The 23,237-nt window shown below is 29.9% G+C and overlaps 3 protein-coding genes across 3 annotated transcripts; 2 read left to right on the top strand and 1 right to left on the bottom strand.

Annotated features, from left to right (window-relative positions):
• Positions 1-17: 17 nt before the first annotated feature.
• LOC105258609 (glycosylphosphatidylinositol anchor attachment 1 protein) lies at positions 18-3,414 on the bottom strand. The gene is made up of 11 exons (XM_011269963.2): positions 3,329-3,414; positions 2,973-3,201; positions 2,692-2,909; positions 2,451-2,607; positions 2,144-2,352; positions 1,843-2,060; positions 1,412-1,596; positions 1,194-1,297; positions 649-845; positions 398-565; positions 18-314 (listed from the first exon to the last, which is right to left on the bottom strand). The coding sequence occupies exons 2-11, from the start codon at positions 3,112-3,114 to the stop codon at positions 38-40; spliced, it is 1,875 nt and encodes a 624-aa protein (XP_011268265.1). The 5' UTR covers positions 3,115-3,201; positions 3,329-3,414; the 3' UTR covers positions 18-37.
• A 729-nt stretch (positions 3,415-4,143) lies between these two features.
• Positions 4,144-13,696, top strand: LOC112637275. Its single transcript, XM_025406641.1, has 23 exons — positions 4,144-4,203; positions 4,359-4,521; positions 4,803-4,912; positions 5,009-5,177; positions 5,858-5,973; positions 6,068-6,199; positions 6,291-6,525; positions 6,765-6,922; positions 7,024-7,151; positions 7,279-7,430; positions 7,862-7,986; positions 8,270-8,447; positions 8,662-9,138; positions 9,764-9,994; positions 10,082-10,312; positions 10,392-10,551; positions 10,620-10,760; positions 10,847-10,992; positions 11,395-11,592; positions 11,857-12,063; positions 12,168-12,539; positions 13,066-13,225; positions 13,408-13,696. The coding sequence occupies exons 1-23, from the start codon at positions 4,144-4,146 to the stop codon at positions 13,694-13,696; spliced, it is 4,338 nt and encodes a 1,445-aa protein (XP_025262426.1).
• A 382-nt stretch (positions 13,697-14,078) lies between these two features.
• LOC105258607 (zinc finger protein 664) lies at positions 14,079-22,847 on the top strand. Its single transcript, XM_011269962.3, has 6 exons — positions 14,079-15,813; positions 16,543-16,684; positions 17,174-17,329; positions 18,559-18,819; positions 19,495-19,664; positions 22,412-22,847. Exons 1-6 carry the CDS (start codon positions 15,589-15,591, stop codon positions 22,622-22,624), a joined length of 1,167 nt encoding a protein of 388 aa, XP_011268264.1. The 5' UTR covers positions 14,079-15,588; the 3' UTR covers positions 22,625-22,847.
• Positions 22,848-23,237: the final 390 nt, after the last annotated feature.

The raw sequence follows: 23,237 nt of genomic DNA, 5'->3' as shown, positions 1-23,237 counted from the left end.
TGATGGAAATTCGATTGTAAATTATGCAATCATTTTATTATGAGGGTACTTCGGCGCTGGAACGCATAACATTCCAAAACAACAACCATATCGGTAACATAACAGCGGTAGTAACGTTGTAGAACCAGTTGCCATATATCATAGAGTCTACAATACTGAATACGAGCGCTTGCTTGTTAGCGCGATAGCCTCTGAGAAGCAGAGATACGACAGAATCGGTAGGAAAATTGAAATACGTATAACCCATCACAACCATCGCCGACGCGATGAACGGATGTAGTATAATCCATGCGATGTATTGGCAGCTTCGTAATCTGTTGACAAAGTAAAAAATATCGCTTAATTAATAAAATGAAAGTAAGTACTGTAAAATCAAATAAAAAGAATCGATGCTTACCTGGACGCAGATTTGTGATGCGGTGTTATTAATAATATAACTGGTACATATACGATGGCCGTTAATAATGCTAATGAAAAATTATGCATAGCTATGCACATTAATGCAGTGGCCAGTTCGATCGATGCGATAACGCAAACAAGCGATATATTCTCGTATTTGATCGATCTAGAAATTATATTATAGCGTTAGTATAGAATTTATAGCGTAGCGAGGTACGGCTATCCTCGTTAATCATTTCTTACTTTTACCTTCTCAAATAAAAGCGTCGCAATAATGTGAAAATCGTAATAAGAGCGAAACTGGCATATAATGAATCCTCTGTACGTAGGTGAAACATTCGTGATCCAATTAAAGCAAAAAATCGAGGAGAAGCCATTATTAATACTCCAAATATGTGTGCCCACAACACTTCAGAAGCAACACTTCCAATATCAAATTCTTCAATCTGTGGAAAAAAAGTGGAAACACTTAGATATTTATTCATCTCTGTATCTTTAGCACTTTCTCTTGCGCATTATATTTTTTCACTATTTTATATTCATATTATATTTATATTACTTCTATATTTATATTTATATTATATTACTCATTTAATGTGTGTAGAAATATTTTGTCATAATTAAAAATATTTTTACTTTGTGTATGTATCATTGGAATAGAATCAGAAAATATATTAAACATATTAACATATTAAATCTATTAAGGGAAAATGCTAAGAATATATAATTATTTGTTTGATACTAATAAACTAAAAACAAAAAGATTTAATCATATTTAAAAATTTTAAAAGTACTTTGTTCTTTTTCTCGTTGTTTGATGTTTGCAGTCTTTGCCAAATAGAAAATGCCTTTATAAATACACCAGCGATTATCAGCACCAAAGGCCGCATGTATAATCCTGCAAAATAAATTTTATTTGTTCATTCACAATTTAATCATAAAAATATTAAGAGAAAGAAAAAGAGAGAGAGAGAGAGAGAGGATATATTTAAAATTTTTAAATTTTTCTTACCAATAGAAATATACCGATCAGTGGAAGGCAATAGATAGAAGAAATATGATTGATGAAAACGTTCTAGTAAATTATTCAGTGATCGCACTATACTTTCCACTACGCGTCCTACTTGATAAAAATTTGCTTCCGTCTCTCTGCCAGATTTTTGAAAACCTTCTAATGTAATAGCTTCTATACCAAATCTACAGACAAATTATAGTTAAGCACAAAAACTAATCTTATTTAAAATATAAATATAAAAACATAAAAATGCTTAACAACATGCTTAAAAATTTGAAACAGTAAGCTATTCTTTCCTATATATTTCTTAGGATTGTTTACAAAATTATTTTTTAATTCTTTCTTCTGTTTTATTTGCATGATGTTACAAATGAGAGATTTCTAAATGCAGTTATCATAATTTTGTTTTTATATTTTAGTAATTATACCTGTGGAAAAGTCCATGATTACCAGTTGGAATCCCAGTTGCTTGTGTTACTACCATACTCATTAGTGTATTAAAATGATATTCCCAACTTTTCAATTTATCTCTATAATTAACATCAAATCGACGTTGGAAAGATTGTCGAATTCCTTCCTTAGCTATCATATTTTGTGCTAAATTAAAAAGATCTAAATTGGGTAGTTGTCCATTCAGTCCTTCTATCTAATAACAAAAAAAATAATAATTTTATATTATATAATGAGTATTCTCTGTATGAAATTAAGTCAATTTGAATATTTTTGTACCTTGACATCAATTGATGTAATTTTCATTGCATGAAATTCCAAATTGATAGCGGCTTGAATAGATCCAGCTCTTCCAGATAAGTCTCCTGCTATCAAGATACCCTCTTGGCCACTAGTAACTCCATGATATGCATCTAGCCATGCCTGCATACCCAATTGCTCATGTTCTGTCACAAGAAATATTATATCCTTTGCCCAATATTTTTGTTCTATAAACAAATGATCACATATACAATAATAAAGAAATACATTCTAATATGTCTATTTATTAATGGTTTAACAGAAATATAATTAGAAAGAAGTTTACTTCTGCAAAATTTTGCAAATGCAAGTAACAGTGCTACCGAAGGTGTAGTGTCTAGATAAATACTGTTAATAGGTCTATATGGAACACTGACTACAATAGCTTCAGTACTAGATGCCCGTGGAGCTCTAACAATACCATAGATATTTTGTCCTACAAACTATAAAATTTTATATGTATTGAGTAAGAGATTTTATCATATATTTATTATCTTATGTACAATCATGATTGCGATCTACTAAACCTTTTGTTCTTGGAATGGATAAATCAAGGAGAAATTATGTACAAATACATCCAAATGAAGCTGACTGAATTTTGCAGAAAGCCATGCATAAGGCATACTATCTGGATATCTCTTCATTTCGTGAATTAATTCATGATAGTATTGCTTCGACGTTTGTTCCAGATTACTTTCTTTCGTAACTAATCCAGGCAGCAATGCATTTTCGGAAAAATAGGTATCTAAAAGTTAAACATTAAATAAATATCACTCATAAATCCATTTTATCTTTTTCAAGAACTTACTATCGTTAAATGCCGGTAACGCCAAAAGCATTAGCCATATAATTCCTCCTACGTATAATATGAAGCACAAGGGTTTCTCCCATTTTAACATTAATTTTATGAGTTTTCCTGTTCCAGCTCTAGGATCTGTAAGCAAGCCCATCTCGGTCGGCTCCAGATTGAATAAAATCCAAATAATTGCAAGATATAACCGCTACGCTTATCACAGCATCGTTAGGTGACATATAACCTAACAAAGATACATAGTACATTTAGTGCCGAGTTATTTTCTTGGGTTGGAAGCACTTTCATATAGTGTATATTTAAAATTCTATAAGTTGAAAACAAATTTTTTCAATAAAAACAAAAAATATTACCATTATATTTCACTGCCAATACTGACGGCTGACAGTAATGGTAATGAGCAGTAAGAAAAATCATTCATATACGTCGTCCATTCATATATGACGTCACATATGAATGAACGTATACGTATATGAATGATGTATATCGAAACTGATCGAACACATAATCTATATATAACTTCATGAAATGATATTTATCGTTTATTTATTGTGTGCAATATATGGATTATTATTACAGTTTTAATTTACTGAAAGATTATATATAAATTATAAAATGATAAATAAAAAGGTAACAGATATATAAGATACCGCAGTTGACTGCATCTAGAAACAAAACTTCTGAACGGAAAAAATTTTTCTGAAAATAATAATTAAATATTTTAAAGGAGATATTGTCTTCAAATAAATAACATTACTTATCAATTGCTTTCTGAAGCTCGATATGCATGCCGAACAGTATTTTACGATGATAATATTTCTACAGATTTCAAATTCGATTGTTGCAGATTCATGTAATAATCTTGTAAAATTCTGTAGAAGGAGAAAAATCAATGTAGGAATTGGAAGCAGAAGGATAAATTTTTGTATGTACGATAATGTATTTTTTTTTAATCTTTTTGAACATTCTTATTTTGAATATCAATAATTTATTGATATTTTTCCGGATACATCCTATTGTTTCCAATCTTGACATTGCTTGTTCCCCATCTACGAAGCTATGCAATTATTATTTCCGATGATTCTCTTTTTCAGTGCTTAATATATCGAATATTGATTTATCCAAATGCAAACTGTCTCAATTGGGAACCGAGTATAAAGGTTTTATTATGATTACTGCTGGTGGCTTTCGGTGCCAATCTTGGTCTGCTGAACAACCGGTTCATAAAGTTAGTCCATTGATATAAATATTTGTATTTTTGCATTCTTTTTAATTTTTTTACAACAAAGTTAGAGAATTAAAACATAACAATATATATATATATATATATATATATATATATATATATTAGATTATTAATATTCTCAATTTTTTCACTGTTAGATTAGTACGAATATAACTGATGCAAATTTCCCAGAAAAATCCATGAAACTTGTTAAAAACTATTGTAGAAATCCTACTCGAGATTCAAGAGGTCCTTGGTGTTATACATTAGAACCTACGGTTATTGATGATGAATGCGATATTCCGCTTTGTAATTTCAAAGGTAGTTGATTTAAGAATAAAATAGACTTAATTTTAATAAATGAATAAATAATTTTATACTATATATAATTATATATATATATATATAATGTATGTATGTATTTGTTATATATTTTACATAAAAGTTTCAATTCTTTTGCAATTTAAAAAACAATAATTTTTACATATTAAAATTCATTACTGTAATTTTTCAAAACAAATTCGATTAAATATACGATTTAAGTGACTTGATGCTATAATAAATATATTCAGCTGATATAATTTAGAAAATTGTATCATTAGATTGTATTATAACGGGACCAGGTGCTGAATATGGCGGAACTCGTAGTTTTAGTACTTCCAAAAGGAAATGTAAATCTTGGAATAAAAAATATAAACTCGGTAACACAAAAGTAAGAAAAAAAATAAATTTTTTTGTCGCATTAAAAAAATATGTATTAGCCAGTAATAAGGATCTATTTCTTTATTATTTGTTAATTATTTTTTAGACTATTAAATTTCATAATAAACACTTTCCGGATGGATCAAGAGTGAAGGCACATAATTTCTGTAGGAATCCAAATGATGATACAGGTGGTCCTTGGTGTTATGTAGAAGAAAAAAGTTACGAGATGGTAGAAAAAGAATATTGTGATATTCCATCTTGCGATGACAAAGGTTTATCTAATATAAAAAATTAAAATTTTAGTTTTAAAATAAGTGATTAAGTAAATTATTAAATATAATTACTATCAATTTAACTGATCGAAGAAATTGATTACGAATTATCGATTAAAAGATTAATTAAAAATTAGTAACAATCGCAAATTTTGAATTAAATCATTAAATTCATAATTGAAATATTACATTCTTCTTAAACACTTTGCTCGTTAAATTTTTTATAGTTAAATAGCCTAATGAAAATAATAAATTAATATTTTTGAATGTAATATGATTTGCAATACTCATCTTCAAACTTAGTTTTAATATTATATATTCAAGCAATGTGACAAGAAGATTAATTTCTAAAACTTTTCTCCAATTTTATTTTTTTTAATTGGTGTTTTCTAAATTAACGTTTTTGAGTCAATGTTTTTAAATTAATGTTTTTACTAGTATCTTATGATTGATAATGATTCTCTAAAAATTTAGGTGTAACAGCATTTATGCAAGTAGGAATGATTTTTTCACAAAATATTATCGTTGCAAAATATGACGGTAATAAAAATTATTTTAATTTTAAAATGCAAGTTAAATATTATTATATTTTGTGAAAAATCTTATTTCACTAAAACCTTCAATATATACAAAATATGTATATAGATATTGATATTTATTGTAAAATATTTCTATCTTAGATTGTTTAACATATTCACGAAATTCATCAACTTATTCCATCTTAACGAGCTTAAACAGCACTTATGGAAACATATCCTTCTGGATTAAACTTTGGAATCCTTTCGATGAAGAAAATGTATATCATTAAGTATAGATGCATTTTTTCAATATAGGTAATATAAATCATATTTTAATGAAATATTTTTATGAAATTAATCGAATGCATTTAGGCGGAAGCCAGGATTTTATTAAGTTTACTCCCAATTCCGTTTTCCGCCAAGAAAATTGCTCAAGATTGGAAAGCTGGAGTGGAACTTTTGATTTCAAATACCGTTAGTGGTCAGACATATCCAGTTACTAATGTTAGTGCAAACCATTTAAAATTAAAAAATCAAATAATTAAAACATTAATTAACATAATATTGATTAATCTGATTAACATGGGTTTCCTAGAATGAGCGTCTTTTTGAAAATACACCTGAAATATTACTTAGTTCTAAGTGGACTGGTTTATGGATTACATGGGGCGGTGGTTTTATATCACTTGGAATACATGGTGTATCAAAACCATTAATTATGGACGAATATAAAATGTCAAATAGTATTTCGAGTTTATATCCCGACAATTTTTTGCATTATGGTATCATGGGCACTGGTGTCTTGTGGAGCACAGAATTTTGTCAAAAATGTATAATATATGTAATATGTATAAATATAAATATATAATATGTATAAATATATAACATCCATAAGTTTATATCCGTACATATAGGTTACTACATATATTATTGGAACAATACATTCGAAAGTTTCTATGAATAACATTGAGAACAATTATAATAATATTTTACATCAAAAATATTGTTCGACTGAATCAATCTATTAAATTTTGTTACACGCGTTTCTATTAAATTATTATGCTTTTAGATTGTGAAAGTCACACGACTTTTGGAAATGAGTTTTTGAGAATTTGGCCAATGCAGAAAAATAATGATACACAGGATGTTCAGTTTTATCTTCGAGCTAGCCATAATGTAGAGATACGGTTATATCAAAGTCCTGGAACGCTGTTTCCTTGTTTCATAGTAAGATGAAAAAATATTCAGATATGTCTGATATATTCAATTTTGATCTGAAATTATATATAAAATACGTCAGTATAGATCAAAGATAGATTATTATTCAGATAGAAATTGGACACAATGTTACATTATTGCTGTATCAAGAGACTGAGAAATCAATGAAGCAACATTTGAAAGAAGTAATAATGAAAGGATTGATAGATTATTGGAGTTGGAAGGAATTTACTATCAGGTCAATATATTATGTAATGCATTTATGTGCAAAAAAATTATACAAAATTATTTTGTATAATTATACAAAATTATACAAAAAATATTTTGATCGTTTGACATTTTTTATATATATTATATATTTATAGTATGTTTGGCACACATTTGCATTTATTCTCGCAACGTACATATGGAAGTGAAGAGATTCTAAATATAAATCATGATCTACTAATTACCTTACGTTGGTTCAGTATTGGGAGTCAAACAATAGCACATTGGACACTTTTTTGTTCACCCGATGGTAAATTAATATCGTGATCAAAGTTTATTTATTGTATATGTTTGGAAAATATATATTAAATATATATTAGATATATAATTTATGATGATAAGATAAAACATACATAAATTTTGATTTTTCTTAGAAAAATTTGAAGAATATAATATAAATAATATAGATGCTATATAATACTTGAAATACATTTCTTGTAGTTTTGTTTAATTATTCTTTATCTAAAAATTACTTGCCAATATTTGGCTAAGAAATTCTTAAATAAGGTTTCAAATTAATCTTGCTAGTAAATTTCCCGAAAAATAATTATACAAAACTACGAGAAGTACTTTAAAAACAGCACGAACAGCTGTGCTGCATAATTGTTCTGTGTGGCACATTTTTATTTGGACTTATATAATTCGTTTGTTTTAATTCCATAACAAACAACTCGCGAATAGCGGTAGACGCGATAGAAGATCCTCAGCCTCCAAACTGTATTCATAATATCGCAGATTATCAATATCAAGGAACTCAATGGACGAGTGCAAAAGAACTTCCATGTATACCATGGATAGCAGAAGAGGTTTAATATTTTCTTTCTATAACACACATTATTATTTATAATGTATATTTCTTTTAAATATAGAATATTTCAACGCTATAAGATATTCTTATATCACAATTTTTTTACTTAATAATAATGATAATAATAATAATAATAATAATAATTTTTGGAATATCGAGTGTATATCTTATGCTACTATAAAATTTATCTTTTCGTCTAATATTATTACATCCAAGTGATTTTCTAATAATAAAGAAGATTATATGTCTTCTTTGCATAAAAACTGTTTGTTTATTATTAGGTGCCACGCGATGAGAAAATAGCCGATAATTTTGTCGATAAATCTATAGTGAAAGCTTTAAATAGATGTAGAAATCCAAGTCATGATTCTAATGGACCTTATTGCTACGCAGTTTCCAACTCATATATTATGGATGTTATAAAACGATTTTGTCATGTGCGAATTTGTAGATCTTCAGGTATTCATAATTAACTATTAAGTATTAATAAGTTTGCTTATTTAGCAAACTATGCACAAAACTTTTTCTTATCGTTTTTTAGTTAGAAATAAAAAAATATGAAAACGTTTATTTACCGTCCTTCTTCTTCCATTTATTAATTATAGTTTATTGATTATATATAATTCAATTAAATTTTAAGTAAATTAAATAATTATGTGCTTCTCTCTTGTAGAATGTCGAATGGCAGGGACTGCTAATGATTACATAGGTACATTATCAAAGACTCGTTCAGGTCGAACTTGCGCGAAATGGTTGAGCGATTACGATCTCGAGCAAATGCAAATGCAAATGCAAATACTGAACATATCATTGACAACGAGAGTTCCTTCTAGGACTCAGAGATCAATTCACGTAAAGTCTCGTTGGAAGCGTTATCTAAAGCAAAATGTTTCTATGGAACAGTCGTCATTTACCAAGTCATTATTAAGTTCTTCGCCGAATCTATCTCATTCAAGAATTACTGCTGTCAAACCTATCCATATGGTTGACCGAGCATATTTAAATGATAGTCTTTATCCGGAACGAAATGTTCGAAATGCCAGCAATTATTGTAGAAATCCATCGCGCAATATTGCTGGCACATGGTGCTACACGACGGATCCATTGATTCCACAAGATCTTTGTGACATAAGAGATTGCGAGAAGCCAGGTAAAACTTAATCTGTTGCACAGAAATGAAATTATCTAAATCGGCAATGGAGAAATATTATTTTTTCATTAATAGTCGTTACAGATATCTCCGAAAAAAATTTTCCTAAAATTGATAAAAATTGAAATTAGTTTATAGCAGTAGATAAATGCACCTCTAATAAGGTGTGATAAATATAATGACTATCTATAAAATTTTTTGCAACAAATACGAATAGTTTTGATAATTTATTGGGAATATAAAAAATAAATATCTATATATATGTAGATATTTTGTACATAATTATAAGAGTCAAAGTTTTATTATGATAAATTTAGAATCTTAATTGTCAAGTAATTGTTTAAAAAAATAAGGAAAAAATATCTATTGAAATAAAATTATTTATTTTTATTGATAGCTTTTTGTGATCTTTTATAATTACTTACTATAGAACCAATATAATATTTTTTATTCAAAGCAAGTCCCAAAATTTTCAAATATTTTTCTACTTTTATATATTTTATACTATAAAACATATTGTATACTCGCTTGAAGTATACTTTTTTCTATTTTTAAAATACTTATATTTAAAATACTAATATTAATACATAAAATGATCTATTAATACTGTGTTAATACTGTATAGAGGAGTGTACATTTTTTGTAAAAGGACATGGCATTGGGCGTCGTTTATATGTTTTACCAGAATATCGTACAGAAGGCTTACATTTTTCATTAAAAGCTTGGGAGCCCGATCAACCGGATTCCATAACGTTCGTGTTTACTGCTGATGATGGGTTTAACTCCCGTTATATTCTTAAGATCGGAGCTTTAAATAATGAAAAAGTACTTCTCTATTATCAATCGGAAGACAAAAGTAATTTACATCACATTAGAATCTATTTATCTTTATTCTTTTATCTTTTATTTTCAATCTTCTGTTAATCTTTTAACAATGTATTAGATATAATTTTGGTGAAGAAAAAAACATTGCCGCATTTATTATACCTTGGTAAGTGGAGTAGTTTTATTATACGCATACCTCGAGGACGTGTCCTCGTTTATTACGAAGGAGCAGTGAATCCACTGTTTGAATGGGAACATCCTGAATCGGCCAAAATTTTTTCACCTGTCTATTACTATTATAATAGCGAGAAAGGACATACGATAGGTGTTGCTTTCGATTGTGCCTCAAGTATGTTTTTGTGATCTAAAATCAGTGTTCATGATACTTGCTTTCAAAATCATTGATGCGATCTTTTTACAACATGTAGGATGTCATATAGAGAACACGCAAACTGATCGCTATACTAGAATATTACCATTATCAACGTGGTCTAAAGAAGAGTTGATTAGACCTAACAAATTGATGCTAATGATACGTGCCAAAGGTGTCGTTTTGATACCGCTACTTCTGTTGCCCGCAACACCAGGGTATGATCATATATCGAAACAATTATTTCGCATATCTTTTCATTCATACCTCTAATTATATCTTACAGATTTTATGCGCTCACACTCGGCGAACGGGGTCAGTGGATATATTTTCTGAAAAACACATATCCTAAAGTTAGAGTTTATCACAAACAGAAAGCACCGAAGCCTATATTTACTACGAATTCATGGACGAATATTACCATAAAGTAATTCGATTAAATATTTGTATATATTTCGCTGAATCTATTTAGTTTAATTCATATACGATTTTTTATTATACTTTTTCCGGAAGATGGTCTGATAGTACAATTCAAATATTCTGTAACGAAACAAATGTGTTTCATTATGTGCATCGTCAACCCCTCATCTTTTATTTTTTTTCGCTCGCCGTAGATCTGGGAAGTTGGGCTACGTGGAGCGCGAATTGTATACCGTCAGGTATAATTATACAATAATAATAGTATAAGAAAAGATTGTACAAAAAATGTCTTAAAAATAAAATTACAAAAAAACAATTTTTATATACTTTTTACATTTAAATATTCGCTTTATAAACAAAATACACAAAAATAATAATTATTGTATTACTGACAAAATTTATTATTATTATCCTAATAATTATGTGAAATACTGAGATTTAATTTGTAGATAAATAACATAAAAAGAGAATAAAATAATTTGATTTTTTGCAGTCAACGTCATGTGTATAATTAATGTATATAATAAACAACTTTAAAGAAATATTATTTGTAAATTTTAAAAATGTTTGAATCGTATATTTATAAAATTTACTTTGTGTATCGTGTGCATATAGTATTTAATCATTTTAATCGCACGCAGATATAGATGGTCCTCCTTTAGATGGTGGATGGTCGGAATGGGGACCATGGGTATGTAGTGCTAGTTGCAATGGTGGCATAGGAACCAGAAAACGATATTGCAATTCACCGGAACCTAACGTAAGAGGCGAGCCTTGTATAGGGCCCAATAGCATGACGGGTCGTTGCAATATGATTTCCTGTGGTGATGTAACCGATGGTAAAACTTATATATAACTAATGCTAAAATTAATGTATCTAATATTTTTTCTTATTTTTTTAATAAGTTAACAAGATACATCTTGTTTTTATCACATAAACGTATTTTTCTAAATATTTCCAACAAATTATTCTATTACAATGCTAATTGTAAGTAATTCTCAGACAAGTGTAAAGCAGAATATATATTATATTGCCTCTATTTTTCCCCAAGGTCGCAAATTGATATAAAAATTTATTATAATAATTTTTATTTCAATTATAGATACTACGACTTTAATAAAAAAAGGAATGACGCAAAATCATACTGCTCTTATTGTGAAAGAATACGAATCGGTATCTCTTCCTTCGGATTCTAATATCATCAATTCCATCAGAGTTGAATCACCTGATTCAGAGATACAATGGTCTCACAATGGAATTTTTCTTCAAAACGAACAGCATAGACTAGAAATTAAAAATTACGAAATCAGTATGTAATACAATATTTGTTAATACTAACTAATTAATATGCTTATAAAATAAGTAACAATTTTTTTTATATATTAACAAACATGAATTTATTAATTGTTTTAGTAATAAGTAGAGCAATATTGAATGATTCAGGCGTATATACGCTTACTGTGCGTCGAATAGATGGAACATATATGATATTTAAAGTCGTAACTTTGGCAGTGATTCCAATTAAGGAAAGCGTTACAATTCGTGAAACTCTACCTATGCATGTAATGTGTCATTGTGCTATCCTTGGCTATGTATATTCCGATCTGAAGATTTACTGGATGATTGATAACAGAATATGGAAAGATTATAGTGTCACATTGCCCGTAGCTGTAAATGTCGATCATATTCCAGCTGTAAATCGATCTCATCATGGTATGTGGAAATGTATTGTAGAACAAATTGATCTAAATTTCAAGTGGACGACAAATGTGATCCGCGTCAAAGGTAATAAACAAATATTTTCTTTAAATCTATGATAATAGATAATAGTGATAATAGTTTTATATCAAAACATATTCTGATCAAATATAATACAAATAATAATATAATTGTATGTTTAATGTATAATGTTCAATAATATTTGTTTGTTGACATATTTGTTATTATTATATTATTTATCACAAAAATTTAAATAATGTTTTCAACAGAAATATGAAGGACTTAATAAATTAAAAAAAGGAGAAATTATAAATATAAATTATAACATAAATTGTACTTTGAAAATATAAATAAATAATAAAACTTTATATTTTAATTACTGTTGTTTCGATTTTGTTTCAAATTTCAAAAATTGCGTAAAAAAAGATGACATCCAATTAAATTTTAATTAAAGAAAAATGATTTTAGCATGTTTAATCATATCATTCTGTTCAAATACATCTATTATTGAACACTTTGCATTATATAATATGAATATGTTATTCATATTTTTATAATATAAAACATACATACACACACACACACACACAAGTTCTCGGACCTCCAAATTGGCGTACTCATTTAATGGAGGATAAATTAACACGACCGATATTTGGATGGATGCCAAGTGAGAAATTCGTTGCTTACTCAGTGTTAGCTATTATTCTATTCTCGATATGTTGCATTATTGTTGGTTTTATTCTTTATATCAGGTAATTATATTAATTGTTAAATTATATATAATTATAATTATATATATTTGTACAAAATTTATATAATATGTATATATATTTATAATTTGTTTATATTTATTTATTAGCAAAGTGTATATTTTGTATATTTATATATATAAAATATAACGACATATATCTATTGTATCATGATCTATTATTAGATTTCGAGAAAGTTTGAAAGTTAATGTAACTATGGCAAAGAAAAAAATGCGCACAGGAAAATCTGCAACAGATAAAACAAAACATATTGCTGATGATATACTTGTAGAAACAGAAAATACAATGCCTAATTTTGTTAAATCTAAAAAATTACGTGGGTTATACAATAAGCAACAATCTCGAGCAAAAAAATTAGGAAACATAAATCACGTCGGAATGTCGAGACCAAATCAAACAAAATCTAAGAAAATAATTAATAAATTTCGTAAGTTATTGAAGAAGTCTAAATAATATTTATGTTAAAAATCTATTTAAAAAAATATTGTACTTAATAATCACATTATTAAACAATTTTATTATTGTTATATGCCATATTATAGATTGGAGCAAGAAAAATAAATTTTTTGATGACAATGAAACATCTGAAAAAATAAATCTAATCACGGAAAGAGATACTAATAATTAAGTATGATATTATCAAAAGTACCATAAATATTTAAATAAAATATATCGGACATCTGACATGAATACAGATGCACTTTTTGTACTTTTATACACATTTTTCTGTACAAGTTAAAAATTTATTAAATTTATGATATTGATTGATAATTTTCTGACAGCTTTACATATTCGAGTCGTTCACGGTTCTGGTTGAAACGGATGCATGAAAGAGACGAACGCATGGCAGACACTAGTGCGAATCAAACGAGATGAAGGAAGGGTGAATGAGAGAAAAAGAAACTTCCTTCACCACCCCTCCCTCTTCCCTCAAGAAACAGAGCACGAGGGTCCATTCTGTGCCCCGAGGGCGAAAAGGATTCGCTTTGCAGAGAGGAGAAGCGATCGAAGAAGAGTGAGGTTGCCAGCAGATCGGTAGGACAGGCCCGAGGGAAGCGCAACGAAAATAGAGAAAAAGATATGATGACGGCTATTTGCTGGAAACAGTAGGAAGGACAAGAACACACAGAAGAGACCTGAGAAGATGAAGAGAGAAGGAAAGATGCAATGCGAGAAAACGCGAGAAGGACTGAGAGAGAAAACAGAGAGCGACAGGTGCGCAAGCGCCCACGTGGAGCTCGCTTCTTTGAAGCATCATCGCGGATGGTGGAAAAGCGAAGCAGAAGCAAAAGAAGATGATGATGACGACGACGATGATGACGGTGACGACGAGGACGACGAAGAGGACGAGGAAGATGACCGACCGGCTTCCTTGAGCCGGTTGAACAGACCGACACTCGCTCTACACCCAAGTTGCACTCATGCCAAGTGCATGTGGTGGGGTGAAGATTACACTGGCGTAGGGTCTATTTTCCATCGATATAAATTGTTCATCCTTTCATTATATACACATAGATGTTTACAAATATATTTGTTACTTTCGAATCAATGAAACGAAAAGAAAGTTACAAGGAAGAACAATCAAGTATCTCCCAAGTACCTCGTTGAATATACCGAAGACACGCGCCGGCTTTATTCTCGCAGCTGGACTGAGATCTTTCGCATCTCATTCAGTCGAAGATATTGTTAACAGTGTTTCGAGCGCATCACGGTAGACGTGATCTGATGAAGAAACCCAGTCGAAGCCAGTCGAGTACCCCTAAGGCTATTTCTCGACTACGCCGATGAAAAAGGCCGCGACGAGGGCCGATGAGTGGGAAAAGGTGGTTTCAAGAGGGGGAAGGGCTAACCATTCGGTAGCAAATGCTGGTAACCCGTCGCAAGGTCAAGATCAGTCGGTTAATCCCGTCCAGTCGACCGAGGGCCTTGCACCTTGCACGACGAACGATCTCTCCACTTGTTCGCACTCTCGTATACGTTTACGTGTAATCTTGCGCTCAGTACACGCCGCAGATGTATTAACGTACAATTAATAATCGACGGCTCTTGGAGATTAACTGGAGAACAATCGAATCTTGAAGTTCTAAATGTCAATCTTAAAGTTCTAAATGTGCCGGGACTTTTTTTATTAGCAATGGGCTTCTCGTTCAACACATAATGCATTGAGAGAATCTAATGCTTCGTAAAAACAACATAACATAAATGTGTCTTGTTTTTGTTCCATTGAAAAATATTTTCTTAGCGATTTGTTAACGCAAGCACGGATGTACTTAAAATAATTATATAAAAGTGAAGGTAACGCTGTGGTGGATTCCAAAAATATACTCTTCACGTGAGTCTCTGTTATGGAAACTTGCGTCTTAATACCTAAAGAATTTTCTCTGGTCCTCACCAACGATCAGTCATCCTGTAAAAATCTCTTCAAAAATGACTCGGCTACATTGGTCACGGATGTAAGAATTTCGGTATGGTCGAATGTGTTTATTCCATCGGGAACTCTGATTTACCCATTTCAAGGATCAATCAGATTCGACAAGATTGATCTTTACTCTCTCCTCGATGACAATGATGTAAGTATATAAGTGCATTTATATTATTTTTATTCAATATCTTAAAAGAACATTTACATTATGTTTCATCGGATAGTAATAATAATATTATTGTATTTTTGAATCGAACAATGATCGAATAGTATATGTAAACAATACAATGTTTCAATAAAATGAAAAATTTATACACGTGCCTATATTATTTTGTAATTTTGCATTTGTTTACAATTATAAATAGATTCTTGAATGATTATAATTTGACAAGAATAATACTTTTCACACACGCATTAATATCACCGATTTACTCTACCCTTATTTGAGCAATATGTGGCGTATTTTTCATAAAATATTAATTTCAAATTATTTTGTATTTGGCTATATAAAAATCTAAATAATCTTTAAAATATTACGTGAATAATACTTTATAACATATGAAAAAATTAAAATTATTTTTTATTTCAATTTAAAATAAAGTTCTCAGAGTAATTTTGTGTATATGTGTATGTGCGTGTATATTTATTCTATCAAATATCAAAAAAATGTTATAGTTATAGAAATATTGTCAGCCATTTTGTCGGCGCGAAAATAAAATGTTATTACTCGTTAAAAAAATAAAGCCATTTCCTATATTTATCAGTTGTCAGAGTTATTGAAAAGGAATTTAACAACTAAATATATGCATCATCTGTATGTATCTTTCGATACAGCCAATACTCACAGTCGCCATTCATTAAAGCGATGCGGTTTTAGATCAGACGCGAGTACGGCTGTTACGACGAGGTCTTCTTCTCCAACTACAATCTTAACAAGCGTCAGTGCAATTGGATAAGGTTTCTTCGTATCGTTCAGTCGTACGATGAGCAAGTTAATTTGATCGGTACAAAAGTGAAGGGTAAGTTAGAAAATAATAATTCGTTTTTTAAATTTTAACATATTGTTAATTAAATATTAATATATTTTAACATATGAGATGCGAAAAAAGAATTGATTTAAAGTAAAAATTAATAAAATATAATATAAATTATTAATTAATTAGTATATAATTGAAAAAAGCTTTTATTGAAATTTTTGTTTAAATATCTCTTTTATCTCTTAAAATATTTTTTGAACATCTGTTTTCTCCATTTTGTGAAAACTTTTATTGTTACTATCTTTCTTTCTCTTATTTTTTCCACAAATATGATGATTTTTAAAGATTTAAAAGACAATTTACACGAGTGTTTATAAGATAATATTTGTAAAATAATGTTTCTATAAGTAAAATAATGTATCTTCGAGGATCAAGCGGGTCAAGATAATTTTTTTTATAAAATATTAATATTTCTCCTTTTTCATACTTTGCAGCTCTAACACTTTTGTTTTCTTCTGTTCTTTTTCTCAGGTGAACCTATATTTGAGGTAATAAAGGATGTACAACCGGACACGGAACTAGTGGCTTGGTTTCTACCAGTAACACAGCAGGATTTCGTTATCATCTCGCACGATGTATGCTCCAGATCGGCTATCTACAGATGTACGATCGACTCTATCTTAGACGGTGAGTAAAAAATGCAACATATGCGCGATAGATAAATTTATTTGCAAATATCATCCATAAACATCAAAATACATTTATGTGAATTATTTGTACATAAAAATTAATCAGAAACAAATGATGAATATTGAAGCTATCCTTGTACATTTATATTTGTCTACTACCCCTTTTCTATCGCTTTCATTTATACCTCTAGAAAGAACCTCTTCGATATAGTTGAAGGCGACTACTGAATTTATCGATTGCACTTAGTTTGTTTGCAATTCCCTGTCCTGAAAATTCACAAGAAACGCCGCGTTCCGATACTGTAACTATAAGAATCTATATGGCTACTCTGCAACCATTGTACTGTCCTTTATATCTTCGGCGTGCGCGGCAGAACAGTCCACGCATTTGAATCGGAAATCGCGAACCTTGTGATCTGTCCGACAAAAATGCCGCCGCGTATTTGCATTTCAGATCGTTTTCGGTGATCTTGTTGTTCTTTTTCCGATTGCATTGCGATTACTAAACGACTGCAACGGTGGTCGATTCGCGGGAAGATGAAGTAAAACTAGCGCGAGAAATTCTGTATCTTCCTTCGAATTTTTCTACTAATATTCCACAGAAAAGGCAGGAAACGAAAATGCTTTCACTTTTTTTAAATTTTTGTTAACGCTTAAAAAACTTATACTTGAAATTTTCTTTCAGAGTTGTATCTCCAAGATGAAAAGCTTTAAAGATTCCCCATAGCGTTACGTATATTATGTTTATATCGATTGGTATGTTTTAATAATATATTTAATGTCGCGTTAAAAATATCCTTAATACATTCACATGTATCTCTACACATGTATCGCATAAAACTTTAAAATTTAGCTTTTACTCGAATTAATATTAACAATACAAAACTTGAAGTATTATATATTGAGAATAAAATTTTTATTTAATATTTTTAATTGCATTGAACAATTGGAAAAATATTTTTTGCATTATAATCTTCTCTCTTTTGATTATTGAATTCTCAATATTAAAAAAATTTTTTAATATAAAGAATAAAATTGTAAAGACTAAATGAAAACTAACAAATATTAAAGTATTTTTACGAGATAATTCTAAAATTTTATTCATCATACAGATTTTATTAATTTCCTTTTTTCTTCGTTATATTATACTTTATTAAATTTTTAAAATTCTAAATTCTAAATTTGGAATTGAAATCATTATAAAATGTTCTTATTTAAATTACATAGAATCTCCGTTGGACTTGTCGATGACGCTACTCGCTCATCATTCTCTGCCACCGATATCACACTCCTATTACGAGGTGGATGAATACGAATCGACATCCGAGGAATCCTCATCATCAACGTTATCGTTGGCCGGTGATCACCTCGATTGCAGCATCTTGACGACGATTAAAAGAGGGGAGAGAGTTTTATTGCCTTGCGAAGTCTGCGGCAAATCCTTCGACCGGCCATCTCTTCTGAAACGACATATGAGAACACATACAGGTATGAAATGAAAACTTGTAATTAATATATTCAGACAGTGCCGGCTCCCTGAAATTTATTTATTAATTTAATATTGATTTTTGTTTGACGAATTGTGGAATAAAAACTCTTTTAAATATCTTCGAATTGTGATCAAAATCAAAATTTTAATTTCTGGTAAAATTTATATTAAAAACAGTTGATGTATAAAATTTACACTAAACCCAATTAATTTCAATCAATATAATTTCATTATTTAAGGAAATTATATTTTCTCAAATTGTAAAAAAGCAATTAATTTTAATGTTTTATCTCAGGATTTTGTATCCAAATATAATATTTTTTAACTCGTGGAAAATGAAAATTTCAATTTTATATGCATAAAGATTGATCTATATACTTTAAAACTATAGCATGCTAACTGTAAATATTCTTAAAGTATAAAGGAAAATTGTAGAATATATAACTGGACAGAATATTTTCATCTTCGTAAATTGCGTAAATTTCTCATTTCGCGTATCCGTTCGCGAGATGACACGCGAAATCACAATCATTTTTGCTCGATAATCGAGATAAATGACGCGTTCTCGTACAAAAAGGGACATCGTACCACGTTGTCCGCGTATAAATCGAGTCAGAAATCATATAAAACGTAAAGGACCAACACGGTAATTCAGGAATGGTATTAAATTGAAGGAGAGAAACCGCATGTCTGCATGGTGTGCAACAAGGGTTTCTCAACCTCGAGCTCGCTGAACACGCATAAGCGCATCCACAGTGGTGAAAAACCTCATCAATGTCTTGTCTGCGGTAAGAAGTTCACAGCCTCGTCGAATCTCTACTATCATCGGATGACTCATATCAAAGTGAGTACTTGGCACATATTCGTTACACCTATTTTTCGTATCAACTAAAAAAAAAGATTTAATGTGAAAAGTATTTGGAGTTGCTACATCAGTCAAAATTTTAACTGTGGTAATAAATAAGATTATTATTATTCGGGCATTTACAAAATTAATTAAACAATACATAAAAATTGTTACACAGAAGCCATTATATATTAATTCTTTTTTTTATGTTTAATATAATTGATTTTAAATATTGATCATACTTTTCATTCTTTTATTTTCTTCTTTATTTTATAAATGCAGTTGAGAAATATAGTTGATTAAGATCGTTATGAATTTATACACATTCGGCGAATATCAGTGACATGTGAAATTTATATTACGCGTATGATTAACAAATATAATTTTAACTTATATTACTTTGTTATATATATAATTATATAAGAAAAATGTCGAGTTTGTTGCGTGTATTATAAGTGAATTTCATATCATATACAAAAAACGCTCCGCTTTGAATTGGTATGAACGGTTTATAATAAATTGACAAATTTGATTTGCGCAGCCAATTATACATATATATTTTATAATTAAAAAATTGAAAAAAGGGAAAAGGAAAGATAGCTCGATTTAGATCATGAAAATATCAAATAAGACTATTATTAATCCGGGAATGTTAAGATGCTCTCGTACTATTTCTGCGCGTTCAAGCCATACACGATTTCATCTCTTTGCTTCTCGTAATTCCGCGTAAGCCTGGTAGAACTGGAGTATCCAATAAGAAAGACCGAGCAATGATCGTGGAAGGCGACCAAAGGAGGAGCAGGAGGGAAGGTGAACGTGCGAAGTGATCGCGAGGATGCAAAGTTTTTATTTATCGCAGCGGAAACTGTATGAGTTTCTCTAATCCCATTCGAAGTAATGATATCTCGGGAGCCATATAGGTTGGTCTGCCATCAGCTACTGTAATTGGCCCATTACTTGCTACCGCATGGAATGCAATCCAATTAGAGAGACAGAGAACGTATAGAGCCGGAGGCTCCTCACCCTCTCGCTTCTCTCCCCCATCCCCGTCTCCTTTGCTCTGTCGTCGTTGCACACGTCCTGTTCGTCCTGCTACTCCAACCTTCGTCCGTGTCGTTTTGCTCTAATTTTCCCCTTCCGCTTCGTCGCCTTCCCTCTTCTTCTCGCCCTTTTTGCGGTGAGATTCTTCCGAATTTCGCCTTCTTACCTGTCTCACAAAATTCTTGGCACGACAGATGCCTCCGCAAAAATTGAACGTGCCAATCGGAAGTGAATAATGATATGTTCAATCGTTTCAACTGGTTACTGCGCTTTTGCTGCATTTTTTAAAATAAAGCACAACTGATACTGATACTGCCGTTCGTATCATTTGTTGTTTGATCAATATATATGATCTTATTATAACAAACAGATATACATGGCGTCCTAACTTTTTATTTCACTTTCTTGCCTAAACGAGAGAAAATAGATGTATTGCACAGAATTTATTTAGTCTCGAAAATAAATTCTGTGCAATACAAATCATAGATTACGTAGATAAATTAAATAAGATTAACTTAATGATTAAAATAAAATATATAAATATATAAAGTGTATAAATGAAAAATATAAGATTCTCTTGATTTAGAAAATATTAATGCAGCATGCATTATTATCATATTTTCAAAGATGATAGAATCTGAATTGACAATATCTCTAATAATAAAGAAATTAAAAGATTCATTTATTCAATAATTTTCTCAAATTAAATATTTCTGATAAAAACAAAGATATTCATTTATTTTTATTCACACACATGTTATTCAAATGATTAAATATTTCTCTTAAACTCATATGTTTTTTGTGTATAACTATGATCTATCTAATTTAATTAATAAATTATGATTTGATATTAATATGAATTCATTGATTATGAACTAAAAATATATTTCTTCTCTACAACACAAATATTATATGCCATTTTTTATTTCCATGATTATAATTAACAAGAAAAAACCAAATTCTTGATTATTTAAAATTATATACATATACATATAATCACATACTATACATATGTAACTCTTTCGATCGCGTTCCGCTCTCATCTTATATAGCTGCGAACGTCAAAGAAGTCTGTGAGAGCAGGAACTCATACACGTGCTTGCGGACACACCGTACCTATCGGCAGGTGCATCCGAGATTACGCGTGTAAAGAGAGAGAAGGTGTATTATGCGTGTGTACATACACGTACACTACGTAACAAGAAGAAGCGATGCGTTGCTGGCGGCCTTAACGAGCCGCGTACGCACCGGTTTTAGTTTAGCAAGGTTATTTGCTAAACGGCCTTCCTGCCTGCGTGAGTAATTGCCACTGGAATCATCGAGAGCGCAGCTGAACCGTTTTTAATCGTTAGTCAAAAAAGCTTCGCCGCTAACTAAATATCTTCCTCAGAAGATTTACAAGAGTTTTTGCTTCTATGTCCAGATTCTCTGACAAAGTTGGAGTCTATTTATTTTTGATGAAAGTTTTGTAATAATAAAATTTCAATTGCAGAACTATGTATAACGCATAAAATCTGGCCATTGCAACATAGATTTAAAAAAGTTGCAGAAAAAATGACAAGATAATTTCTTGTAAAATCGGAGGATGTGATGGACTTTATATAATTTACTTTGCATTCTGTTCTCGTATCGATAGAATACTCGGTTAGCAATTTATTCGAATTATAGCGTCCATCGTAAAATATTTCATTACGTTTTTCTAGGAGAAGCCACACAAATGTTCGCAATGTTCAAAATCATTCCCTACGCCGGGTGACCTGAAGAGCCACATGTACGTGCATAATGGGCTCTGGCCATTCAGATGTCACATTTGCAGCCGAGGCTTCAGTAAACCGACCAACCTGAAGAATCACATGTTGCTTCATCTAGGCAGATGCTCCAATAAAAAGTACATCAAGTCTATTTCCGACTTGTGACTGACATGAATATCAGGTCTCGTGAAAGCTTCATGAAAAGATTCAGAGATTGCTGATGTAGACATATACACGCGTAACGTGCCATTCTTGGTCAAACATGTAATTTTAAAAGAAGACAATCATATATAAGCAACATTATCTTGTGTTACGACTGATTTAGATTATATCATGTTAAAATACACATTTGTTCAATGGTGTAAATTTTTTGTGAGGGATTTTTTAACTATCCGATAAATAATATTGTAGTATTATAGTTATTTAATCGCGTAATTAATATATTATATCTTTAAAATTATATATGAATAATAGACTTATATTGAAAAGATTTTTCTTAAACATCTTTCTTATGTATGCGCAATAGATATGATATAATGATGCTATAATAATCAATCAGGATAAACTTGTATCGCTTGTTTTCTTTACAATTTAATCGTTAAAAAATGTCCTGTAAGAAGATATAGTTAAACTTTCAAGATTTCTCCTTTTCTTTATTATTTATCTTTTTTCTAGAAAAAGAAGATATTATTTAAAATTAATCTTTAAAAATTGAGTGTTCTTTGATAACTTGTTCAGTTTCCAACTTAGAATTTTTAAATATAATGTCAAAATGATT

This window comes from Camponotus floridanus, unplaced genomic scaffold (assembly GCF_003227725.1).
Source record: "Camponotus floridanus strain SB8 unplaced genomic scaffold, Cflo_v7.5 scaffold15, whole genome shotgun sequence".
Lineage (NCBI taxonomy): Eukaryota > Metazoa > Arthropoda > Insecta > Hymenoptera > Formicidae > Camponotus > Camponotus floridanus.
This window is presented reverse-complemented; position numbering and strand designations above follow the sequence as displayed.